This window comes from Colletes latitarsis, chromosome 1 (genome assembly GCF_051014445.1).
Source record: "Colletes latitarsis isolate SP2378_abdomen chromosome 1, iyColLati1, whole genome shotgun sequence".
Taxonomy (NCBI): Eukaryota; Metazoa; Arthropoda; class Insecta; order Hymenoptera; family Colletidae; genus Colletes; species Colletes latitarsis.
In genome coordinates this window covers 51315858-51331893 of record NC_135134.1, presented here as the reverse complement: position 1 = coordinate 51331893, position 16036 = coordinate 51315858, and the positions used below count along the sequence as shown (strand labels likewise).

The following is a 16036-nucleotide window of genomic DNA, read 5'->3' as shown; positions in this document are numbered from 1 at the left end:
GAAGAACGTTTGAGATAAAAAAGAAGGAAACGATATATCGACAGAAAATAATCGTACGTCGAAGGAAGAAGCGATTCTTACATCCTTTTCGAAAATAATTGTACAATTTCGATCGGCATTTAATAAGCAAAGCTAAACTTAAACCACGAGTTTTCGACCGTAATATTTTTACGACACTGCTGCCACCTGCAAATCGTATGTAATATCGAATGTATCAACTTCGGTGACAATTTACTTGAAAATAATTAAGAGACGTGTTACGATTAAAGTATAATTGTGTGATGTGTAAAAAGCATTTAAGTTGCAATGAGTGTAAAAGTTTAAAAATTTTTGATCGACATTGTTCACGGCAAACCTTACAGGTTTACATGCAAACGCGATAATAGTGTTTGATTCAAGTAATGGCATGATCGTATTAAGTGCAAAAGGCTTAATTCGTACTACGTACATATGGCAGTGATTTAGTTTGATATGACAATAATATATGTTTGCGTAACATCTAAATAATATATTTAATTACTTTCGTAATCTGAGTCTCGTGTCCGGCAACAAATATGGCAGCGACAAATGATACAAATCTCGATGTAAGTATATGTGATATACTTTATATGCGATCATCGTAAGCTCTATTCTGAAACCATACATATCCTATGAAATGATACAAAATTTATTGCGTACACTTTGCTTTCCGTAACCCGCTGCAGTTGATTTGATGGGAACATTTTTATTTCAAGTTTAAGGTTACAATGGAATATGCTGACCCACAAAATGTTGAGGGTGAAATGACAGTAGGCCCTAAACAGAAATCAAATCTTGGGGAACCTGAATTCAATACCTTAGACGAACCAATCAGAGATACAATTGTAAGTTTACATAGTTAAGGAATTATTCTTATAGTCTGCAAAATGGATACTTTACAAACTGTTATTAAAAATTTGGATGATCTTTAAGAATTGTTAACACTATAAGAAAAATATTAAATTAATTACATTAACAATATTTCTTACAGCTTAGAGATGTTCGAGCAGTGGGCAAGAAGTTTTATCATGTTTTATATCCCATAGAGAAGAAAAGCTTATTAAAAGAATGTTAGTAAATGAAATTTTCTTTATATACAATTTTACAAAAAGAAAAAAAACAAAAAATATTTCTGATTTTAGGGGATCTTTGGGGACCATTAGTATTATGTACATTCATGGCAATGTAAGTATAGTACATTTAGATTTTTTTATGTAAGATATTTCATAGTTATAATTGTAAGGTTCCTATTACTGTTTCAGGATATTACAAGGTTCTTCTGATACAGCAGATAATTCAAATGATGGAGGACCAGAATTTGCTGAGGTTTTTGTAATTGTATGGATTGGATCTATGGTTGTTACATTAAACTCCAAATTATTGGGTGGCAATATGTAAGTAATTATATTAATTAAAGAGTATGTTTAAATTTTAATATTTTTCTATTTAGTGTTGACAAATATTATGAAATATTGCATGTTCAATGTACATGAAATTGTAGATCAAAAAATATTTTATTTCTGGTCTGTTTTAATGTGTTATAGATCCTTCTTCCAAAGTATTTGCGTCTTAGGATACTGCTTATTGCCGACCGCCATTGCTCTAATTTTATGTAGAATTATATTAATGGCAGAACAGACTACTTTCCTGTTTAGTCTAAGGTTTGTTATTTCTATGGTCGGATTCGCATGGGCAACATATGGTTAGTATCGGTTTATTTCGTTGTATATTGTGAATCCTTCATTCTGCATTTACAAGCATGATTGTGTACAATCATATTTTAGCATCAATGGCATTCCTTGGTGACAGTCAACCCGTAGGGCGGAAAGCTCTAGCCGTATATCCAATATTTTTATTCTACTTTGTAATTTCATGGCTGGTTATATCTCACACTACATAAGATAAAATATAAATCGTTTACAATAATAAAGACTGTACATTACTCCGTGTCTGTGCACAAAGTGACGAAAAAATTGAAATTGTAGTCTGCATTGTATTTTGTAATTATCGAAATCTAACTATAATGTCTCGTATTAAGTTTTCTGTAGATAACATTTATTATTATCGTAGATGCATACGTTATTTATTACTATGCACTTTAGAGAATCACCAGTTTATACGTCAATTACAATGATCTATATGAAAAATATATACATATATGAGTATAGGATATAAAGCAATGAGTAATACTTAGGTAAATTATTATCAGATTGTTATATATTTATACAGAAGCTTGATAAGGAGGATTAGTCAATGTGATACAGAAAATAATTTCTATTTCATTGATTTAGGATTTTAATCGTTCGATGTGTATAATCTTCCATAATATTTCTATACAGCTTAAGAGGTTACAGCAATTGTTAGCAGGTAACTCTTTCGCGGGCTGACATTCCTATCAATACATTTATTTTATTTAAGTTACTGAAGTCGTTAAGAGTTAAATCATTAAGATTTAAATAGCATTGAATCACACTATTTGTACTTTTTACACATATATTGTGTACATAATATTTTGTAAAGTTAAAATCAAACATTAAATAAAATGCATCGTTTTTCGTAATGTGGGATGAATTCCTTTCTCTTTACTATGAAGTTCACATGTGCGAAAAATATCTTTCTAATTTTTTTAGGAGAATTTTGCTATCACAGTGGCTAGGATACGCGCTTAAAGACTTTTGTACTGCGATGTAACTCGTCTGAAGGTCTCCAACCTACGAAATTTAAAATAATAGAAATTCGATATTAGATGAAAAAAAAAAACAGACTATATTATAATACGTAATATATTACATCGTACGCCAAGTAAGCGCTATTAAAGTGGGGCTCATAAATAAAATTAGCAATGTTAGCTGCAGCGTGAAAATACGTTCGCGCTGCTGTTAGGTTTCCATTTCGTATTTTTATGACTCCAAGATTATTATATGCCAAAGCATGCCTATTATCGCTTATAATAGCCAGTTTTAAACATTCTTCCGCCATTGTTATATCGCCTACAGTCTGAAATTATTTTTAAATTAACGTTTCACCGAAGAATTGGTTGGGATCGCTGTTAGATGCTCCAAAACTACTTGTATACGTACAAGAGCAATATGAGAAACATTATACCATACATCTGCTACATTTTCATCGGTAGATAAATTGAGTGCCCTCTCAAAGCACGATACAACGTGATCGTATTGTTGAGAATAAAAACAGCATAATCCAAGATTATTGAATAATTCGACGTTGTATACACCCATTTGTAACAATCGCCTGTGGTGGATAACGCGATGAAGTGTTGCAATTTAAGTAACTTTCGACTACTATATTTATATTCGCGTTTACCTATAATACCGCAATGCCAATTCTGGTTGATCGTTATAAAAATGGTGCATCCCAATACTAGCTATCGCTTCTGTATGCGAAGCGTCTTCCTGTGCAATGATTTTATAATATTTTAACGACATGCTCGCATTATTCAGACCATCGAATATACGTCCCATTTCAGTGAGGATATTGACATCATTAGGAAAATATTCAAGGCCTTTCTTACATACGTCCAAACCAGCCAATGGCTGATCCAATCTAACATAAACTCTAACTAGCCTTAAGACCGTTTCAATAGTTTTACAATCTTTCAATGCCGATTTAAACTGCTGCTCTGCATCTCTTATCAATCCTAAACTGTAATAACATTTTCCAAGTTGTACTTTCCACCACCAGTCTTTGTATTGACAGACTTGCGTGGCTTGAACTGCTAAATCTAATGCCTATGCATAGTATTATGACGATTCATATTAAAAATAAAACGTATAATATTTTTAACGAAATTACAGAATTTATATACTTACATATCTTACATCGTGTTCATGATAATATATATACTCGAATAATGGTTTTGCAACACTGGGTTTACTGGCGTACTTAGAAATATTTAAACGCGATAGTTGTATAAAAGGTCCCCCAGGCTCTGTTAACATAGATGCTGTACCTAATCTGTGTAACGTATATTAATTGAATTTTCATTTTCTACTTGAATAATTACCAAACTAATTCCCTATAACAAGCATACCTAACGCTTCGACCAGAACTTGCTGTAATTGGTCTGGCAGTCATAGCAGTTCTCGGTGTTCTTAATGTTTGTTCCACCGATTGAGACATTGCTGATTGAGTAGCTGGTCTTACAACTCCCGTCAGTGGTCTACCTATACGATGCATTGTCTTTTTAAATTCATATTTATTTTATAATCCCTACTAAGAGCTTCAAGTTGTACACAAGTTTTAAGACCAAACCTGATTGTGTTTTCGGTCGTAAGTATTGCCCTACATAAGCAGTACCAGGATTTTTTAAGGATGTTCCTGGTCTAGGCATAGAAGATATCGTATAATTATCTAGTAGACTTTCAGCGATTCCTTCTTCTTCTCCTTCGATATCGTCTATGTATACTTGTAACGTTAAGGCACGCATTTTTAACACCCAGATCGCCTACAATGGAGAATACCATATTTTAATAAGAAATAGATGGAAAGTGACTATTGTAAATTAACGAGAAATATATTTATACCTGATCCAATGGTGTTTTTCTTAGTAAATCTGTACATATTGTTGCACATTCTTCATACTTCCCCCTACTGAAGAAACTTAAAGCTTTAAACAGCTCCATGGTTTCATGGAAAATTTAACAGTAAATAGTTATAAAAATTAACGAAGTAATACGAATAAAACGAGTGTTTCAAGAGACCATGCTATAGTATCTTTGTATACCTAGCTATGCAGTAGATAAACGAATTTTCCATGCATGAAGTTATTGATTATTTCACTTATAACTATCTGTACAAACTAAGGGTAGATCAGTAGATATTTCACTCGTATATTTTACAATTGCTTATAAACATGATAGTAAAAATAAATGAAATGGGAAATAACTTTAAAATGCTATACTTGTATTAATTATTTAATATTTATTAAACAAATTACTGAAACTTATTACATAATATGGTAACTTTTCGCAATAATAAATTCAATTTTGAAAATAACAAAGCACTATCTGTGTTTTAATTAACCTTATTGTATGTTTCTGTAATTTTGCAGTATATTTATTTCATCTTCTTTTATGTTATTTTTATACAAATCCTATACAATTTACAATTGATATTGCAAACAATGGAAAATTTTGATATTGATGACCCAAGAAGGTTCATATATTTGTTGAAATTAATTACATTTTGTATCATTCATATATATTTTTTATTTAGCATTCGACAAGCTTTCGACGATTTCTTTGAGAAAAAGAGTATAGAAGAACAATGTACAGAAGAATCCTTGATACATCTACACGAAGCATTTTTGGTACATGGGCGACTAATTAGTTTGCCAAAAATGTTACTATACTACTACATTAATTCATAATATTGGTTTATAGACTTCAGAAAATGAAGAAATGAACATTTCTCAATTATACGATGTTTTTAAAAATATATTACACATTAACTTACCGAATGACGAATTCGAAATATTATTTAAGAAAGTAAGAGTGTAAGAGAAATAACTATTATTTTATCTATATGATTAATATGTTTTTATTTATCAATTACAGATGAATTTCAAAAGAGACGGAAATATTACATGGAATGAATTTATTTCTTATTTATTAGTAGAGTTTCAGAAAAAGGATACTGCTTTGCAGTGGCAGATATTGAAATCTCCAATAACAGGAACCCCTCAACTTCTAAAATCACATCACCGTACACCTATACATAAAATAATCTTTTGCCCTGAAGTTTTACCTGTATAAACAAATATATATTTAATAAACTCGCCAATATTTCGAAATATTATTTTTTATATATCTTTAGGATAGAACTATAGGTTTCCAAAGAGGATGTTACTTAACAGTGACTAAAGATGGAATCATCAATTACTGGTCGTTGGATTTAGAATATGAACGTACCGTACAATCAGTGAATCGTTAGTATTTTTAATACCTAACGTACGTATCAGTATTTTTCCTTTAAATTGCTATCATTCCTACCATTGTAGCTTATTTAAGAGTACAACAAACTTTGATAACCGACACGATTGTAATGCCAGATGTGCAAGTAGTCTGTACAAGTTCTACCGAATGTGATTTGAGATTTTACGATACCGTGGCGAAAAAATTTGATCTACGAGTGATGGTTTGTTATGCTTTTGATAAACATTGGGTATTTTAATAAATAACGTTCCTTGTATATCAAATAACGAACAGATCTCAGGCTTAGAGAAAGCAGTCACTTGTATGGATTACTACTTCAATAAAAACATCAAAGAGGATTCGTATATTGTACTTGGAGATATGAGTGGATCTATTAAAGTTATATCTTTCTCTCCTATAGATAGAGGACCATTTAGACAAGAACCTCAGCGCGATACTTTGTTCGTTCGCTATGAATCTGTTGTTAAAGTAAACAATTTATATTTATGATTGCTTTATGCAATTTCTGAAACTTAAATATAGTTAAAAAAAATCTGTTACAGGGTGAATTACAAGGGATGAAAGTTACAGAGTTCAAGGAAATGCATACAGACTGGGTAAAGCAAGTAGCATATTATGATAGTCTCAAAGCTTTCGTGTCTAGCAGCAGATGCAGCAGTTGTTCCCTATTAATTAGCGACATTACAGGAATAAGACTTCAATACAAATTCCAAGTTAATATGGGAATAACTTGTTTTACAGTTTGCGAGGGTAGTTTCAATAGAACGAGGCTTTATTTTAATTTCGATCTTCTTATTTAAACTTTACGAGTGATATGAATCTTTAGAAAGTCAAATGTTAGTGACTGGTGGACCAGATTGTATAGTTCGGGTTTGGAATCCTTTTGTGACAAGACGAGCAAACAATACTTTTCAGGGACACCATGCAGCTATTTGCGCCTTAGTGACTCAAAATGCTGGCAATCGCGTATATTCACTGTCAAAGGATCGTTGCGTTAAAGTCTGGGATGTATTGGCTCAATCTTGTATTCAGGTTTTGATAATAATTTTGATAAAACATATACAGGGTATTCAACCACCTCTGGGAAAAATTTTAATGGGAGGTTCCAGAGGCCAAAATAAGACGAAAATTAAGAATACCAATTTGTTGATCGAAGCTTCGTTAAAAAGTTATTAACGTTTAAACAGCTGCGTCCATGCGCTAATGGTTCTCACTCAGCATGAGAAACTCTACTTACTGACGTATCGAGAGGCTTACAATTTTCTGAATGAGAACCACTAGGACTGACCTGCTGTTCTACAGGCGGAACTTTAAACGTTAATAACTTTTTAACGAAGCCTCAATCAACAAATTGGTATTCTTGATTTTCGTTTTATTTTGGCCTCTAGAATCTCCCATTAAAATATTTCCCAGAGGTAGCCGTGTATACAGCCTGTATAGACATTACTTCAAACAATGTCTTGATTCATTTTATTATCTTACTTTATGTAGACATACAATGGTCTTCCCAGTGAATTAGGCGAATATACATCGATGACCATAGTTTACAATTCATTGAATCACAAGATGATCATTGCTAGTATGATTATTGCTGTGATTATTTGCGATCCTGTAATCAACGAAGAAGTATCTGATGGTTTTACACACACCAAACCTGTTAGCTGTGTTTTATACAATCATCTTTACAAAGTGGTACTTATTCATACGCTTTATGGTATTATATACTTCAGATTGTACTTTTCAATTCATTCCAAATGTAGGTAGTATCTACTGGATTAGATTCTTGTATAATAGTTTGGGATCCGTGGCTTGGAAATCGTTTATATTTAGTAACGCATGCACACAGCCAATTCTTGTATGGTCAGTATCACGACGTTGAGATAACTGCTGCTTGTTTCGACGAATCTGAACAATTGTTAGTGACAGGGGCTCGCGATGGTACACTGAAAATATGGAATTTTAATACAGGCATTTGTTTAAGGAACATGGCAGTTGAAAGTAACTGGTACGTTATACGTGTAATTCATAATCGAGACGTTGGGTAGAAGAAGTGCCGATACCTTAACATATTTGTACTGGTACTTTGTAATACAGTGAAATAACAAGTTTAGCTTGGGTGGAAAATCGAATTTTGTCTAGCGGTTGGAACCGCCAAGTTATAGAATTTGCAACTTCTGATACAAACATATACAAAAAGAGTTGGGGAGTGAGGCATACCGATGATATTCTCTGTTCAGCCATCTGGTATCCTCAAGTTTTAGCGACAGCAACTTACAACGGAGAAATAATACTTTGGAGATTGGAAACGGGTCAACCGTATCGGAAATACAAAGTAAACGATCCAATGTCTAGGTAAGGTATACATTATGAAACACAGTACAGTAAAATTTATGTTTAAAATATAAATCTGTAAATGTAACATGATGTAATCATACGTTTAATGTTTTAATAATGTGTTTGATATTCTGTAGATTTAACGTAAGATACGAGACGAACGAAAAAAACATTCAATCAAATAAATTTAATAAGGAAGAACAATTTATTTTAAACAGGTAACAATATCGTTTACGCGTTATAATTATACTTATTTAAAGTAAGTAATGAAATATAAATATATACGTATGTAAGACTTTATGCATAGACAAGATTCCACGGTTTCTAAACACCAGGAATCAGCGTTAAACATTATACGAATCGTCGCTGTTCGTGCAATGATATTTTTGAGTACACGGCCAACTGGGCCGTCTATTGGAACATTATTGGTTTCCCTCGATTCGGGTTTAATACAAGTATGGAGTCACCATCCCGGAGGCGGATTTTTACAAGCGTTTTCAGTTATTCATGCTGTCGGTGACTGTGCATTATCATTGACAACCGATCCTAAAGATCGTTTCCTTGTAACAGGTAAAAGAAAAAAGGAATATGATATGCAAATTTTTGTTTACAATGAAAAATTTATTGATCGTAAGCTTACGCTTGAGCTTACGTAATCGTAATTGCTTTATAGTATACATATATCAAAAGACTTAAAGCGTAAAAAAAGAACTTTCAGGGCTTGTTAAGTCCTCATTAAAAACTGTAGCATCTTATCTAACATTAGGGCATAACACAGGATACATAAAAGTTTGGTATCTTGCAAATTACTTGATACCAGATCCCCCTAGAACGTGCATGCCTCTTTTGAGATTAGAATTTCCGTTTCTATGGAATGACAAAATTGATGGGAGAGCTAAGAGAGCAGTACGGGATCAGCCTTTGCCGCTTTTACTTTCTTCTGTACGCGGGCACGATAAAGCAGTCACATCTATTCAAATAATTCCCGATGCACGTATCATTATTAGGTAATAAATACATCAACATCCCTAATACTGATTAGGGTAATGAATGTTTCGCATTCATAACGGATGTCGTTATAAAAATATATTACGCATTTTTACTTAATAATTTTAAATTGGCACCGTAACCAGAAAATTATTTGTACAAATGAATTTCATTCAATGTGCACTGCACAAATAATGGGCCGAACGACAGTTCTATTAAACATAATACAAGAAAATTAGTATCCCTGGAATCTTAAAATTTGGGTTCAGGTAGTTGTTAATCCCTTCCCGTAGTTTAACGAGTCTGACTCGTGACAAAGATTTTGGCCCAAACATAAATATCACGTGCCAGGCTTACGAACAGCAAATCGCGATCGTGATTGAGTTTTAGTTCCTATCGGTACGCCATAAGAGTCGGTCACGATTCTTATAACCAATTACAACGCAGTTTAGCGTCAGTCTGGTCTGTTTACCGCGCGTTGACGCCTGTCGTTTAGCACGGGAAGGGATTAATTACCTGGATATTATAAAATAACGTTATACAATATCTATTAAAAACGATAGAAATTTTTGCACACCACTAATACAATATCGTTATCATTATATTATTATCGTTTTCAAGTGGTAGTGTAGACCACACGGTGCGCTTGTGGACGTTAGGGGGCCGTTATATATCTACCTTTGGAACGTTTAAAACATGGTCGCCGATTTTGCCTACAATTCCAGCGTACAAGTATTTCCAAGATTATAAAATTCCGCCAGACATCAAAAGAGTCGCGAGTTCAACAACCATAAAGGTAAGTTCAACTACCATAAAGGTAGAAACTTTCGAAAATTGAACGAACTCTTCGTTAAGTCGCATTAATGTACAAACTCGAAAAAAAGGTCTTAAAAGGTGGCATTAGAAAAATGACAACCGAATCTAAGCTGGATATATCGGATTTTGAAAAGGCCATAATTTCTGAACATCAACATCCCGAGATAGACGGAAGGAGACTTACTATTTCGGTTATGAGTAAATCAGTCTTGATGCTTTTCTTAGATTATCCTGTGTTGGATAGCTCTTTACCATATGTAAATATGCTTACAAAAATGATCGATCGGAAAGTAAATATCGAATGTTTTTCAATCAAAACAATTATTACAGATACCTATATACACGCATTTAAAATTAAGATCTTTGAAAAGTGTAAAAACACCAAAACTACCGCCGCTTCTGCAAAAACAAAAAGAATTAACGTAAGTCATTTGAATTTGTATTTATTCAATTGATATAAACATTTCGTGTGCTTCTATGTATTTTTACATTCAAATTATCAATTATTTACATACAAGATTAATACGTAAAAATAACTTCATACGTACACAAAATTATTCATAATAATTACTTAGCAGAAAACGCAATTGAAAATATTTATAAGATCGTTGCAATAAATGTAAAAAGAAGGCGAATATCGTATGATGCATTCTAAAATATTTCGAGAACACAGAGAATAACTTTCATCGACTTCGTCAAATAAATAAATGTTCCACGAGAAGCGACGTTATGTAAAATATCGAAGACGGATCGAATTGAATAAAATTTATTTTTCGTTGAAATAATTCATACCGGTATAATTACATGTTAATTGGTATTAATTAATCGTATGACAATTCTCTCGGTCAGTGTCTGGCTCGTACATTACAAAAAATATATAAATAAGGAAGAACGGTAAAGTCTGACCGAAATTTGTAAAAAGTAATAGCACTCATTCGCGTGCCATCTTAAGAAAAGCAGTCTTAACATTTTGCTAATATAAATGTCAAATCAAATATTTCAAACGATAACATAACATCATTCCTATATCACATATGTTAAATATGGTATTACAAGCAGTTTCATTATAAGTCACAACATGAAACTAATAGCATTGTATACAATAAAACTATACCTTTCATTCGGTTTCCATCATGGAGTATCGTGGCGGCGTTTTCCAAATTGCACTGGACGTACGCTTCAATCTCTTTCTGTCTATACCTTGGAACAATTCAGACAAGTCTGGTGTACACTTCTTACTGTCGAAAAATCTAAAAACTTCTTCGTTAGGAATGTATCGTTGCATTGCTAGTTGAGTTTTGCGAATGTGCGCTGAAAAATATACAAAAAAAGAAATATTTTACACATTATGTATAACTTTCGTAATAACTAGTTTCAGCTTAGGTAAGACATTTCCATGGATTTGAAAGAGCTTTCAGTTTAAATATAGTAAAGAAACAGAACTTTATTTATGAGTATACAATATAAAACTATACTTACTTTGCGCCCAGTACGGAATTACATGCTTTGGTCTAGTTTCATCGTCTGAATCGTCTTCGTCGGGTTCACTATCCAAAATGTAATTTGTTGGGCCCTGATGTTTATTTTCATATTTAGCCTGAAAAAAAAACATTTAATTAATGCTAATTTATTAACAAGGGAAAATTGCGATCTACGGGCGTCAATTCTTAATGAAACTTTGCACAAATATGTTTAAACTTACTTGTGCCATAAGCATTTGGTTTTTAACTCTTATCGCTTCGGCGGCAGCTTGTTGCTGAATCCTTGCTTCGGCTTCCTTTCGCTTCTCAGCCTCCTGTTCCCGACGTCTTTGCTCAGCCAATAGTCGTTCCGCTTCTTCTTGTTCTTGCAAACGCTGTAAACGTTGTTGTTCTTCGTATTTCCGTCTTTCTTCTATTTCCTGCACAACATATTACCGATATAAACGAATTAATAAATCAAGGGGGTAGTCTAAGACTCGAGATTTATAAATTTAAACACGTACTTGAGCTCGTTGCAATTGGGCCATACGTTTCTTTTCCATTTCCTCGCGATGCTTTTCTTGCATTTGTTGCGCTAAACGCGCTCTCTCCTCCCTTTCTCTCTCAGCCTTCTGACGTTTTTCCAACTCCTGTTTCTCTTTTGCTTCTCTTGCCAACTTATTTTTCAATTCCTTTTCTTTCCTTTTCCTGTACATAAAATACCATTATTCGGTAATACGCATCTAGAATTAAATAGATCATGTGTTTAGTATTCACGAACGCTTTACCTTCTCTTTTCTTCCGTTTGAAGTCTCAGAGTTTCCTCTCGTTTCTTTCGAGCGTCCTCATCGTTCATTCTCCGTTTCTTCTCATCTATTTTCTCTATCGAGTTACGTCTATTTACTGATTTCGCAGATTGAATAAAAGAATCCACTGATGTGATAATGTTTGAACGTGTTGCACTTAAAGCCTTGGTTTGCTGAAATTGTAATAATAAGCATTGATATTGAAACAAATATTAATTTTTAAACAATTCAATTATTTTTCAAACTTCATATCATTAAAATATTTCTTACGTTTGTGTTAATTAGATTGTTTGCTGGAGTATGTGCAATACGGTTGACAGACATCGGCAAATGAGGTTTCGTTTTCCCTAGTGGAGTCATTTTTTGTAGGTGCTTTTGGTTCACTTTGTCAGTAGGCACAACTCTATTAGTTTTTTGCGCGCTTGGCAATTTATTCTAAAAAAATTAAAATTTATAATAATTAATATTATATTATTAATTAACTTTCGTAGCAGGTGGTTAGTCTGTAAGTATCGTATGCATTATCTGATAGAAATATTTTAATTACCTCCTTAGATTCATCTGTTTCCTTAACGTGTTTTGCTAACGAGATTTTTTTAGCTTTTGCAAGCGATTTCCGTGCTAATTTTTGAGCAATCGTCTTATCCATATTCTTACTATTTTCTAAGGCTTCGGCTTGTGCAGCAGCTATAGCTCGTGTTTTTGTTCTTGTCAATCTAGTCGGTACGTCGATTTCAACGGCAGGCTTCGGACTGCTCAGACCTACCTGCTCAAATGCCTCAACCCGTTTTCTTACAGATTCTTTGGCGTAAGGACTGAATAATGCGTTTAGTTTGTAATTGTTCCTTATTTCCTGGAGAACTGTAGTTGCACTCGCCTCCTTCAAAGTTGGTTTCGCAGGCGTATTGAAGACCTCATCCTCGCTCGACGATACATACTTCACTACAGGCCTCTGTCGTTTTTTATTCTCGAGCTTAATTTGCGGCCTGGATTTCTTTATCTCAGGCGACGAATCATCGTCTGTGATTAAATCGTTAATTTCTTTATTTGTCAATGCTTCTTTTAGTAGATGCATCCTGTCCTGCAGGGATTTTGAAGAAGGCGATGAAAGTTTGCGCGCTTTGGTTAATTTAGATTCGGGCATCGGCTGATTTGGCTTTTGTTCATTGTACCTCGCTATACCATTATTATTGCCTTTATTAATTGTTACAGTTTCGTTCAATTTAATCGCCGACAAAGGTTCCAAAACGACTGTTGCACTCATCATTTTGTGCATAGTAACTGTAGTATTCAAATTCATTGTGGAGTTCATGATAGGTACACATTTTTCAATTGCATCCTCGTACATAGAATGTTCTTCTGTAACTCCTATTTTAGGTGCAATGACTGTGTCATCAATAGTGTTAGGTTCCTTGGTACTCGAATCATAATTTTGCCTAAGTGATCTCTTTCTATTTGAGGGACTTATCATTGTCGAAGACTTCCTTAACGTTTCATTTTTATCTTGATGTGTTGTAATCTCTTTTGTAGAAAACTTATCTTCCAAATTTGTTTCCTCCTTTTTCTTTGTAGAGCTTGCTTTGAATGTATTTTCTTCTACTTTAGTATACTTATTAGGACCTTGACTGTTATCTTCATCTGAGCTACTTCTGGCAGAATTCTTTCTCTTACTGTAGTTCTGGTATATGTTCTAAAAAAATTCAGAAAACTGTTTAATATTGCAAATTGTTCAATGCTTTTACTATAATACAAATACAGGAAACAACAAAAATGAGATATATACTATGTCTATCACATGTTATAGATAATTGAAATAATATAATACAAACCTTCATACTAAAAACATCCTCATCAGAATTTGATGGTCTTCGTAGTTTCGTTGCACGCGACAATGATTGCTGTTTCCTAATATTATCTGCAGCTTTCTTAGAAGCTTGCCTTTTAGAACGACCATTGGTCACTTCTGTCATATTTCCATTTTCCTTTTCCTCTGCATCATCTATACTTTTCCCTTTGATGCTCCTTGTGGCAGAGACACGTATCGTGCAATCAATAACATCATCTTCTGGGATAGTTTCAATACGTTGTATTTCTTTTTTCTTAGGCACTTTGGGTGTTTTCGTTATTAAGGGGCCGGATATTGATTGCGGTATTTGAGTAAGCAAAGCATGCAGATATTCTATCGTATCGTCTAGATTTTCATCAATGAACTCCTTAACTTCTGTACAACGATTGCCGATACTTATCATATCATTGACAATCATCCTTTTTATTTTTGCCTTCGATCTATTAGTCATACTGAAAATCTAAAAAAACATTCGTACTTATAATATAAAAGCATATGAAAAGAATAAAAGATTTTTGCAAAAAATTAAGTCGCGTGTACTCTGTACACGTATGCGGTCACTTGCAGGTTAATAAAATCAATTCGTTGAAATGTTCACTTACCTTTTGTATGTATAATGTAATTAGTAAAATGTCAGGAATAAGTTCTACAAGAGAAATACATAAACTACACGATTAATTTGTTTCAATAACACAAAGCACGAAGAAAACAAAAACTTTAACGACAATCTCCATTTCATGCCGTAGGCGGGACGATGCAAGTTTGATCAGTGTATAACGTCTTTTCGGTTGAATTTGAATCTGTGGCGGATCGGCATCAAACAGATTTGCCGCGCCATCTAGTCTATTTAGTTCCTTAGTTATTTTTAGGTTGGTAACAGTTGTTGGCGATTCAATTCAATTCCTCGACTTCCTCTTGGCATCAACGTATCGTCGATGCACACAATTATGCCAAATCTGACCACACTGTCCTCGACTTTCTCTTGGTACTCGGTGATACGCGCCAAGAAGCAAGAATCAGTTAGCTGTTAGCCGGTAATGAAATTCTTTTTCTCGCGGCTCTTTTTATTTTATATTAAAATGATACATGTAACATGATCAATTCAAGTTTTTATTATATACACGTTTATATATAATTAGTTTTGATTTAGTTGCATTTTATAAAAAATTTGGAATTTCCAGTATTCACAATGATCTAATATTGTTCTCTACAAGTATTCATTACTTTAGCATATAGTATAGAAGTATACAGGGTGTTCGGTCATCCCTGGGAAAAATTTTAATGGGGGATTCTAGAGGCCAAAATAAGAAGAAAATCAAGAATACCAATTTCTTGATTGAGGCTTCGTTAAAAAGTGATTAACGTTTACAGTTCCACCCGTACTGAATTTTTTTCTCGAAAATGCGCAGGATTTCGAGGGTATGTCTATTCACCAAAAATTACTGTAATTGACTCCCGCAACCGAAAATAATTTTTCCAAAACGATTTGAAACTTTTTTTTTTTCGTCGAAAAATTTAGGCGCCAAATTAGATTTTCGGTAAGGAATTTTTTTCTCGAAAGTGCGTAGGATTTCGGGGGTATGTGTAATGACCAAAAGTGCTTGTAATTGACCCTTGCAACCGAAAATAATTTTTCCAAATCGATTTGAAATTTTTTTTTTTCCGTCGAAAAATTTCACACCTTTTCGAATTTTTTTCTCAAAAGTGGGTAGGATTTCGGGGGTATGTATAATGACCAAAAGTGACTGTAATTGACCCCCGCAACCGAAAATAATTTTTCCAGAACGATTTGATATTTTTTAATTTAATTGTTAA

The 16036-nt window shown here is 33.3% G+C and overlaps 4 protein-coding genes across 6 annotated transcripts; 2 read left to right on the top strand and 2 right to left on the bottom strand.

The window, feature by feature from the left end:
- Positions 1-17: 17 nt before the first annotated feature.
- Positions 18-2578, top strand: LOC143342558 (protein YIPF6). Of its 2 annotated transcripts, XM_076766591.1 has the most exons (8): positions 18-195; positions 363-584; positions 735-863; positions 1010-1088; positions 1161-1203; positions 1281-1412; positions 1563-1720; positions 1803-2578. In XM_076766591.1, exons 2-8 carry the CDS (start codon positions 555-557, stop codon positions 1916-1918), a joined length of 687 nt encoding a protein of 228 aa, XP_076622706.1. In that variant the 5' UTR covers positions 18-195; positions 363-554; the 3' UTR covers positions 1919-2578. The 2 variants fall into 2 exon arrangements, with proteins under 2 accessions (XP_076622706.1, XP_076622697.1); XM_076766582.1 differs by having other exon boundaries at positions 26-584.
- A 10-nt stretch (positions 2579-2588) lies between these two features.
- On the bottom strand, positions 2589-4669 carry Bbs8 (tetratricopeptide repeat protein 8). Its single transcript, XM_076766645.1, has 8 exons — positions 4563-4669; positions 4291-4483; positions 4070-4202; positions 3849-3993; positions 3343-3767; positions 3099-3270; positions 2809-3015; positions 2589-2729 (listed from the first exon to the last, which is right to left on the bottom strand). The coding sequence occupies exons 1-8, from the start codon at positions 4659-4661 to the stop codon at positions 2613-2615; spliced, it is 1491 nt and encodes a 496-aa protein (XP_076622760.1). The 5' UTR covers positions 4662-4669; the 3' UTR covers positions 2589-2612.
- Positions 4670-5146: 477 nt separating this feature from the next.
- Positions 5147-11305, top strand: Wdy (WD repeat-containing protein WDY). The gene is given in 19 exon segments (XM_076771698.1): positions 5147-5347; positions 5421-5525; positions 5595-5786; positions 5854-5965; positions 6038-6174; positions 6246-6440; positions 6515-6722; positions 6799-7004; positions 7464-7664; positions 7733-7977; positions 8067-8324; positions 8444-8450; positions 8525-8543; positions 8601-8876; positions 9073-9313; positions 9915-10089; positions 10178-10402; positions 10404-10531; positions 10688-11305. Coding segments are annotated over 19 exon segments (3129 nt in total). The 5' UTR covers positions 5147-5161; the 3' UTR covers positions 10701-11305.
- Incenp (Inner centromere protein) lies at positions 7824-14987 on the bottom strand. 2 transcript variants are annotated; one of them, XM_076763503.1, is made up of 10 exons: positions 14824-14987; positions 14205-14681; positions 12923-14065; positions 12646-12810; positions 12358-12548; positions 12094-12277; positions 11812-12009; positions 11589-11706; positions 11224-11420; positions 7824-7915 (listed from the first exon to the last, which is right to left on the bottom strand). In XM_076763503.1, the coding sequence occupies exons 2-9, from the start codon at positions 14670-14672 to the stop codon at positions 11227-11229; spliced, it is 2661 nt and encodes an 886-aa protein (XP_076619618.1). In that variant the 5' UTR covers positions 14673-14681; positions 14824-14987; the 3' UTR covers positions 7824-7915; positions 11224-11226. The 2 variants fall into 2 exon arrangements, with proteins under 2 accessions (XP_076619618.1, XP_076619608.1); XM_076763493.1 differs by lacking the exon at positions 7824-7915 and adding an exon at positions 10398-10508.
- Positions 14988-16036: the final 1049 nt, after the last annotated feature.

Excerpts from the sequence above, each read along its gene's own strand:
- Bbs8 (XM_076766645.1), bottom strand. The coding sequence starts at position 4,661 with ATGGAGCTGTTTAAAGCTTTAAGTTTCTTCAGTAGGGGGAAGTATGAA. Across the intron at positions 3,994-4,069 it reads AGTTCTGGTCGAAGCGTTAG|ATTAGGTACAGCATCTATGT; the intron begins GTATGCTTGTTA and ends TACGTTACACAG. Across the intron at positions 3,271-3,342 it reads TTGGCATTGCGGTATTATAG|GCGATTGTTACAAATGGGTG; the intron begins GTAAACGCGAAT and ends TATCCACCACAG.
- Incenp (XM_076763503.1), bottom strand. The coding sequence starts at position 14,672 with ATGACTAATAGATCGAAGGCAAAAATAAAAAGGATGATTGTCAATGAT. Across the intron at positions 12,811-12,922 it reads AAACAGATGAATCTAAGGAG|AATAAATTGCCAAGCGCGCA; the intron begins GTAATTAAAATA and ends TAATTTTTTTAG. Across the intron at positions 12,278-12,357 it reads CAAACGGAAGAAAAGAGAAG|GAAAAGGAAAGAAAAGGAAT; the intron begins GTAAAGCGTTCG and ends TTTTATGTACAG.
- LOC143342558 (XM_076766591.1), top strand. The coding sequence starts at position 555 with ATGGCAGCGACAAATGATACAAATCTCGAT. Across the intron at positions 1,089-1,160 it reads GAAAAGCTTATTAAAAGAAT|GGGATCTTTGGGGACCATTA; the intron begins GTTAGTAAATGA and ends TTCTGATTTTAG. Across the intron at positions 1,413-1,562 it reads AAATTATTGGGTGGCAATAT|ATCCTTCTTCCAAAGTATTT; the intron begins GTAAGTAATTAT and ends AATGTGTTATAG.